Genomic DNA, 7,663 nt, shown 5'->3' with positions numbered 1-7,663 from the left:
GAGAGAAAAGGATTTGGGGGAATGCGCCATAATCGGACTCTTCTTCGACCGCCTCTAACCCTACCAACTCTATTGATCCTCGTCATAGTCGATCTTCTCCTGGCTTGCCTGCTTCGCCTAACTGATACATTGCAGTAGACTGCTTTCTGACCTGCGTAGAGCGCCGGTACAAAGCTCCGACCTCTCCCGAGCCTCCAATAAAGAAAAGTAGCCTGCTCCCTACTGTACAGCCCAGCCAGGTGACACAGAACGATCCGATCCGGCCGAGCAACCTTACCCGTAAAAGCTTGCGAGGCACAGATATGATTGGGTACAAGCAGCTAAATCTTGCCCCATGTTGCTCAAGGTGACTCCACTGACAGGGATCTTGCGAGCCTAGTCCATTCACAGTCTAGGCCCGACAGCGGAAGTATACAATACACCTGGGCACTGAGTCAATCGCAACGCGCAAGCTCAAATCGACAGCATGAAACCAACCTATAAATACCCCATAACTCCCATTTGTCTTTCTCGTCCCAACATATTCAATTGATCCTGTATTCTTATCACACCACTATGGTCCCCATTAACCCCGTCCGTTCCTCCAACGCAGCCCTCCGCTCCCTCCCCTCTACTTCTCACTCTGCACGGATAACAGCTCTCTTCGTCGGCGGCACAAGCGGAATCGGCCTTTCTACTCTACGCGCCCTGGCAAGACACACAGAAGGCAAATCCCTAACGGCATATATCGTTGGACGAAGCGCCTACCGCGCGGAACCAGTCCTGTCCGAACTGCAGCGCACAAGCCCGCAAGCACGGTTTACTTTCATAGAAGCGGATGTCTCGCTCATCAAAAACGTGGACGGGGTCTGTAGGAAGATCATAGAGAGCGAAAAAGGAGGAAAAGGGAAACTGGATTTTCTGTTCATGACGCCCGGCGGGATTTCAGTTCCCTTTAGGAGGAGGGATGGTGCGCTAATCCTACCCTATTCGATTGAGATGTGTGTGAGTTGTGTGGGAATGCTGATTACGTATCTGAATGGACCAGATACATCCGAAGGACTCGATCGTCTCTTCGCCTTGCGCTACTATGCCCGCATGCGGTTCATCCAGAACCTCCTCCCTTTGCTTGAATCTGAACATGAACCTTCCACCTCACCAGAGCCAAACTCTATCCCTAGCAGGGTGATATCCATCTACGGCGGTGGCTTTGAATACGGCATAAACTTGGATGATCTCGACCTAAAGCATACTTTCTCCCTGCTAAATGCCTACAAACACTCCATTACCATGACCTCGTTGTCGATGGCCCACTTAGCCAAGAGGCACCCAAAAGTCTCCTTCATCCACGCATTTCCTGGTCTCGTGGGTACAAATATCTACACCAATAGCTTTCCAGGACCCGTGGCTGCGGCGTATAATTACTTGTTCTGGCCGCTGATGTGGCCGTTTAGTGTTGATTTGGCGGAGTGTGGAGAGAGGCACCTTTTCCATCTGTGTTCGCGGCTGTATCCGGCTAAGGATGGCAATGGGAAAGAAGACTTGGACATTGCAACCGGGATAGACGGGGTGAGTGGGAGTGGTGCGTATCTCTTGAATTGGAAGGGCGATGTTAGGGCTACGTCGGCGGTTCTGGCGGGTTACTTAAGGGAGGGGGCTGATAGAGCTGTTTGGAGGCATACCGAGGAAACTCTGAAGGAAACTGCGGGTATACCGATGGTTTGAGAGTCTGATGCGTTTCATTCCATTTCATTTCCTTTTTCTTCTCTTATGGTTAGGGTATCTATATCGAGGCGCTTAGAGTGCAGACTAAGTCGTCTACGTATCACCAATCTCTATTAATTTGCCCACGGTAGCGTAGTGTTATCATCGTTGGGTATGTAAAACAGCACCAGCTGAATTTCCAGAGTCTGGAACAGACATCTATCCTAAGCTGAGCAGTCACTACTTATTTCAATGCTCAGACCTCCACCTTTTGCCTGTTATATGCAAGAACACCGTCGGCGCAAAACTACACCCGACAATCAACGCCGTCACGGCCCCCGAGCTCTTCGCAACGCCCACGCTCTCAAACATCGACGGGAACCAGAACGGACCGATGAACCCCCACGTCGAACGCACAAAATTGATAAACACCCCTACACCACCGGCATCCTGCGGATGGGTGTCGACCGCATACGTCGTCAACACGGTTGTAACAACTTGGTTCCCGAACGCCGCAACCCCAGTCCCTACAATGGGCGCGACCCGCCACTGTCCCTCGGGGGATTGCTCAGTGCAGACGAGAAAGACAACCATGCCGGCAATAGTAACCAGGTACCCGAAGTAGCTGAGCCAGAGCCGGAACTCGGGTGGGGGACGGCCAGCATTCTTGATTCTGTGCATGAAGTGTCCTGCGCGGCTCATCCAGAGATCAGACATGACACCGCCCATCTGTTCGCCGAGGAGGGAGCCGATGATGAGGCCGAGGAATTGGAGGCCGAGTTGCTGCGCGTTGAGGGCGAATTTCTCCTGCAGGAGTTGTGGGACCTCGACTGAGTTGAGCACAGAGGCGAAGAGGAAGACCATGCTGTAGGCGATTGCGGATAGCAGAACGGGGATATTGGCAAACAGCGACAGCGGACAGAAGAACTCAGCCAGCGTGAAGGGGTCCGAGTCGATGCGGGCTAGGCTCAGATATTGGTATTTGACTGGGGAAGCCGAAGGGCCTGTGTAGCGGGTTTCGGGGCCGAAAAAGACGTAGAGGATGAATTGGATGCCGTTGGTCTGTATGAGAGTAGTCAGTTCCTGATCGTTTATGGCAACAGTCCCGAGGTAAGCAGGCAGCGTACAATAGCCAGCACCCAGTAGATCCAGACAAACCCGACCCGTTCTGCCACGAAGCCAAAGATAAACGGGCCAATCGGCACCCCGAGCGTTACCATCACAGTCCAGACTCCCATATACATCGCCCGTTGCTGCTTGAAGAATGTCTCCATCACGACCGCACTCCCCAGCGCCATGGCCGGAGAGATAAAGAAAGCCACGAGTGCGCGGCACGCAGCCATGGACGCATAGTCGGGGCTCTTTGCGCAGCCAATGTTACAGACACAGCTGAGCGCCAGAGACATGAGGAAAATCGGGCGGCGGCCGAAACGATGGGATAAGGGTTTCCAGAGCAGCGGCGCGGCGCCGAGGATGGCGATCTGAAGCGAGGTGAGATAGGAGACGCGCTGGATGGAGACATGGACCGCCTCAGCAATTTCTGCGTAGGCTGGGATGATCGCGGCCGCTGTAAAGGTGCCCATGCAGGCGTGGAAGGCGACAAGGGCAAGGTTTGTTGCTTTCTGTCATATGTTAGGCGAACGGGTTGACTTGTAGATTTTGCAGGGTTGATAGGGCTGACCTTCCACAAAGGCCAATTGTACGGATCGGCCGGGTCCATACTCGGCAAGGGGTCGAGGTCCAGCGTCCCATGGCGTTGTAAAAGGTATGCCTGGTGCTGCTCCGTCAGAGCACCTTCGGGGGGCGTATGTGCTCCATTCCCTGCCTCCTCCACGCAGGCGGACTGTGTCTTCTCCATGGGGTTCTTGTTCAAGTGTGGAATTGCTTATCCGCCCTCAACCCCAAACAAGGGGCCACCTCCTTTCTATATCGCCCCAACCCCAAAAGGGGTCACGCGGGGGAATTCCCCAATGTGGGTCATGGAGTCGAGTCTGGAGATAAGTAGTGCAGATAAGTCCCGGGGTTAGCGTTCGACAATCATCCTATCCGGGCGTCTGACAACGCTGGCAGTGGAGATCGTGACGTCGCCCGGTAGATGAGCACCGCTGGCAATGCCGGCACCCCCGGTAAAAGGGCAGTCTGGCAGTGCCGACTCTTACCTTGATCAAGCATTTCTGCAGACTGTGCTTGGCTGGCTGGGCAGCACGGGGTTATTCCGAGGCTTGCTGAGCTGGAATTGCCGATGGGACTTCCGGGGGCGTTTACGCCTGAGGTAGTGCTGACAAGGCTTATATGGACTTGTCTTATCCGCCACGTCTGGGCAGAGGTTCCTGACTCGTGGCCTTTACGGTTTTAGACGACCGCCTCCCCTGCGAGATAAACATGGTCGTCGGATGAGCCTGCCCGTGTCACTGTCTGGGACGCTCGCCGGCGCCGTCTTGCTTGCCTAGGTGAACATCGTATCAATACTAGACTGAGTGCATCAAGCCTACTAAATTGGGTTTCCTACTGGCTCAAGTGCAGCAACCCCCGCTGCAGTTCTGTTGTAGCGCAAGCCAACAATTCATCATCATTTGACCATCAAAGTACAATAAGCAAGGCCCCGACCTTACGGGACCACCGCTTCTCCTTTCTACACTTGCCTCCAATTTGTCTTGCGTGAAAACCTGTATCTGGACCAAGACAAGAATCATTCTCGATGGGCACTGCCTGTTCTTCCCCTCGGTATAAGCAATTTACTGCCGAGCACCAAAGGCCTGTCCCTGACCAATATTCGCATATGACTTGTTCGAGATTACTGATTCAACTGTAACTACAGACTTTCTGACTGCAAGATCTTTATCCGGTCCTGAGCCAGGAATCGTACATGGAAACTTCACTTGCAGCTCAGAATTTGTAAGGAAACCAACTAGCCCTAATCCAAATTACTCCTATAAACCCGCCAAGAACAAGACTAGCCCTATAAATCAACTGTATTAGTGAACGTTGCACCAATGCCGTCCATGACAGAGGGATACAATCGCAGTGCACGTCTTTTGCTTTGCCCATCCTGATGCTGATGGATCTGACTAGAAGGCATTCCGTAATTCTGCCTAGCCAAGTGTGACAACGCCGGATAGCCCTTAAAACACGTAGCCCATTGATATCTTGCAAGGGACAGGCGCTGTACGTATCAGTCAGCGGTCCAGTTTGGCGAGAATGGGACGGAAGGGAGGCTGCGAGAACGGCGGGCTGTAAGCAGTACAGTATTGGGATGGTAGGAGAGTAAAGAGGGCGGAGGGTGACGGGGAGGATTTTGTTATATGATATGGGCTTTTGAGCTGCGTTCCACGGTGATGCTGTAAGCGCCCTTCTGATCCCTTCTGATTCAGACAGGACAATTTATTGGAATCTGGCGTTGTTTGCGTTGAAGGTTGTAGGTATATACGCATTCGTTCTAGCTAGAAACCGGCCACCTAACTCTGTCACCTGCGTAGAGTAAGAACGCTCGTCACGAGCCACATCGTAGCTACACGATGCAAGAAATCTCGCGCTAAGTAACTGACCTTAAACCAGCACACCATGTAAGAGATTCATATATTCATTTCTATCTATGTTGCGTAGACTTAGCCGAATTACTCCAAACAGACAATCTAGTGATAAAGCGCAGAACGAAATCGCTAAACTGATTCGATCTTGGGCCGCACCTGGAGATGGCTAAGGTCATGTGCTCCCTGGAAAGTCTCGGTGATCTCGTCAAGACACCCAGCAGCCGCCGCAAAGAAGCCCAGGAAACTCTTGCTGGGCGTGATGACGCGGCTCAGGTACTCCGGGTGGAACTGGACACCAACATACCACCTGTGGTCTTTAAGCTCAATGACCTCCATCCGCTTGCCGGTCTCGTCCTTTCCGATAAACGACAGGCCAGCCGCCTCGAGTTTCTCCACGAGATCGGGGTTGACCTCGTAGCGGTGGCGGTGGCGCTCCCATATCTCCTTCTTGTTGCCGTAGAGCTTGCGGAATTTGGACCACTCGGTGCCCTCCTGGAAGAGGGTAGGGCGTTTCCCGAGGCGCATCGTGCCACCCATCTTGGTCTTGTCGATTTCCGGCATGTAGACGATCGCCGGCTGCTCACATTCCTCGTTGAACTCGGCGCTGTCGGCCTTGGTCATACCGCAGACGTTGCGGGCGTATTCAATGACGGCGACCTGCAGACCCAAGCAGATTCCGAGGAAAGGGACGTTTTTTGTACGCGCCCATTCGGCACACTTGACCATGCCTTCGGTGCCGCGCTGGCCGAAGCCACCCTAATTGATGTAAGCCATCATTGATGCTGATCAACCATATGTGCGACTTACCGGAACAAGAATGCCGTCTGCGGTGGAGACGGCGTGCCAGGCTTTGTAGTACTCGGCAGGATTTATTGACTGGTGGTCCTCTTCCAGATGAGACGACTCCACCCAGATGAGGTTAAGTTTCTTCTGGCAGTGCATAGAGGCATGTTCCAGCGCTTTTGTTACACTCAGATATGAGTCATGCAGACTTGTGTACTTGCCAACCAGCACGATCGAGACCGTGTCAAAGACATGGTCTTGGCTCATGGCCAAACCGTGCCATTTGTGCCACATGGACTTGCCGAGCTCCACATACTTGGGCTCAATGTGCAAGCTCCGGATTTCAAGAAGATCCTTGATAGTGTTAAGGAACCCTTGGTTCTCCAGAAGGATAGGCACCTGGTAAGTAGAGGGCACGTTGTGGACACCGACAACTTGATCCCGCTCCACCTGACAGGTACCGGCAATCTTGCGGATGGTCATCTCCTCGAGGGGAGTCTCGCAACGGCATGCGATCAGGTCTGGCCTGAGACCACCACTTCGCACATCGCTAATCGCTCGTTGCGTCGGCTTCGTCTTCTGCTCCGAGCCAATCAAGGGCACGTAGCTGACGTGGATCTGAAGGAAGTTGGCCTTTCCAACGCGGCGTTGAAGTTGGCTCATTGCCTCAACGAAGGGAGCACTTTCGATATCTCCGACTGTGCGACATTAGTGGCGTCCCACATGAGCAGTCTCAGATCACTTACCAGTTCCTCCCAACTGCACGCAAAAAGGTCTTGGTTAGCCAACACTTCATCATGGCTTTGTCGTAGCTTACCTCAACTAAATTGGTCAGCAAGCGATACTCGCAAATTGTGGGAAATACATACTGATGCAGACGTCGGGCTCTCGTCCTGACTCATCAATAGGAACCCGGGCAACTCGTTCAACCCACTGCCATTGTCAACCTCGCCCGAGATACCGATTAACGGAAACTGACATTTTGAATCTCGTTTGTAAGATGCGGCACGATTTGCACTAGCCGGGTCAGCTGGGTCAACCACAAACACGCCGAACCACGCACCCGTCTTTCCCAAGTAGTCACCCCGGCGCTCCTTCTCAATCACATGTTGGTAGATCTTGCCGGTAGTGATGTTGTTGTCCCGGCCGAGTGTGACACCAAGGTACCGCTCGTAGTTCCCCAAGTCCAAATCGGCTTCACCTCCATCGTCCAAGACGAAGCATTCTCCGTGCCTTTGATCGTCAGTTACGCAGTCGGTATGGGATAACGGGGACGTACTCCAAGGGCTAAAGAACAATCATTAATGATCAGCAGCGCCTCAAGTCACATGCGAAATGGATTGCGTACGTTCATAAGCCCGGCATCGGGATTCAAGTACGGATCAATCTTGATGCTCGAGACGGACAGACCAGCAGTTTTCAGCAGCAGCCCGGTACTGCTTGCGATAATACCCTTTCCGACACCGGAAATAACACCACCAGAAACCAGAACATACTTCATCTTGGCGAATAGAAGACTCAATGGCGGCCTGCCTGGCGAATACCAGGGAGGTAGCAAGAGATAAAAAAAAATCGATACGCGGGGCCTGATAACCACGGATTCGCTCACCGCCTGGAAAACAGCGGCAGAACTTTTTTGTTTTAAGTGGGGAGCTGCCGCTTTGGTA

General features: G+C 53.0%; 3 protein-coding genes across 3 annotated transcripts; 1 reads left to right on the top strand and 2 right to left on the bottom strand.

The window, feature by feature from the left end:
• Positions 1 to 540: 540 nt before the first annotated feature.
• Positions 541 to 1,796, top strand: BDW70DRAFT_143891 (uncharacterized protein). The gene is made up of 2 exons (XM_073738170.1): positions 541 to 949; positions 1,028 to 1,796. The coding sequence occupies exons 1-2, from the start codon at positions 556 to 558 to the stop codon at positions 1,702 to 1,704; spliced, it is 1,071 nt and encodes a 356-aa protein (XP_073591956.1). The 5' UTR covers positions 541 to 555; the 3' UTR covers positions 1,705 to 1,796.
• A 136-nt stretch (positions 1,797 to 1,932) lies between these two features.
• Positions 1,933 to 3,541, bottom strand: BDW70DRAFT_163839 (putative MFS multidrug transporter; the record flags this gene model as incomplete). Its single annotated transcript, XM_073741368.1, has 3 exons — positions 1,933 to 2,745; positions 2,811 to 3,305; positions 3,365 to 3,541. The coding sequence occupies 3 exons, from the start codon at positions 3,539 to 3,541 to the stop codon at positions 1,933 to 1,935; spliced, it is 1,485 nt and encodes a 494-aa protein (XP_073591955.1).
• A 1,699-nt stretch (positions 3,542 to 5,240) lies between these two features.
• Positions 5,241 to 7,549, bottom strand: BDW70DRAFT_143889 (putative CTP synthase). The gene is given in 9 exon segments (XM_073738169.1): positions 5,241 to 5,969; positions 6,021 to 6,694; positions 6,743 to 6,757; positions 6,845 to 6,847; positions 6,866 to 6,929; positions 6,976 to 7,013; positions 7,060 to 7,229; positions 7,276 to 7,283; positions 7,345 to 7,549. 9 exon segments carry the CDS (start codon positions 7,495 to 7,497, stop codon positions 5,343 to 5,345), a joined length of 1,752 nt encoding a protein of 583 aa, XP_073591954.1. The 5' UTR covers positions 7,498 to 7,549; the 3' UTR covers positions 5,241 to 5,342.
• Positions 7,550 to 7,663: the final 114 nt, after the last annotated feature.

Source organism: Aspergillus foveolatus, assembly GCF_047715535.1.
Source record: "Aspergillus foveolatus strain CBS 279.81 unplaced genomic scaffold BDW70scaffold_81, whole genome shotgun sequence".
Taxonomy (NCBI): domain Eukaryota; kingdom Fungi; phylum Ascomycota; class Eurotiomycetes; order Eurotiales; family Aspergillaceae; genus Aspergillus; species Aspergillus foveolatus.
The sequence above is the reverse complement of the archived record's forward strand: the minus strand, read 5'-3'. Positions and strand labels throughout refer to the sequence as shown.

Coding starts and splice junctions, on each gene's coding strand:
- BDW70DRAFT_143891 (XM_073738170.1), top strand. CDS start 556: ATGGTCCCCATTAACCCCGTCCGTTCCTCCAACGCAGCCCTCCGCTCC. Junction 950..1,027: donor TCCCTTTAGGAGGAGGGATG/GTGCGCTAATCC, acceptor TGAATGGACCAG/ATACATCCGAAGGACTCGAT.
- BDW70DRAFT_143889 (XM_073738169.1), bottom strand. CDS start 7,497: ATGAAGTATGTTCTGGTTTCTGGTGGTGTTATTTCCGGTGTCGGAAAG. Junction 6,930..6,975: donor TTACAAACGAGATTCAAAAT/GTCAGTTTCCGT, acceptor TGACAATGGCAG/TGGGTTGAACGAGTTGCCCG. Junction 5,970..6,020: donor CAGACGGCATTCTTGTTCCG/GTAAGTCGCACA, acceptor TACATCAATTAG/GGTGGCTTCGGCCAGCGCGG.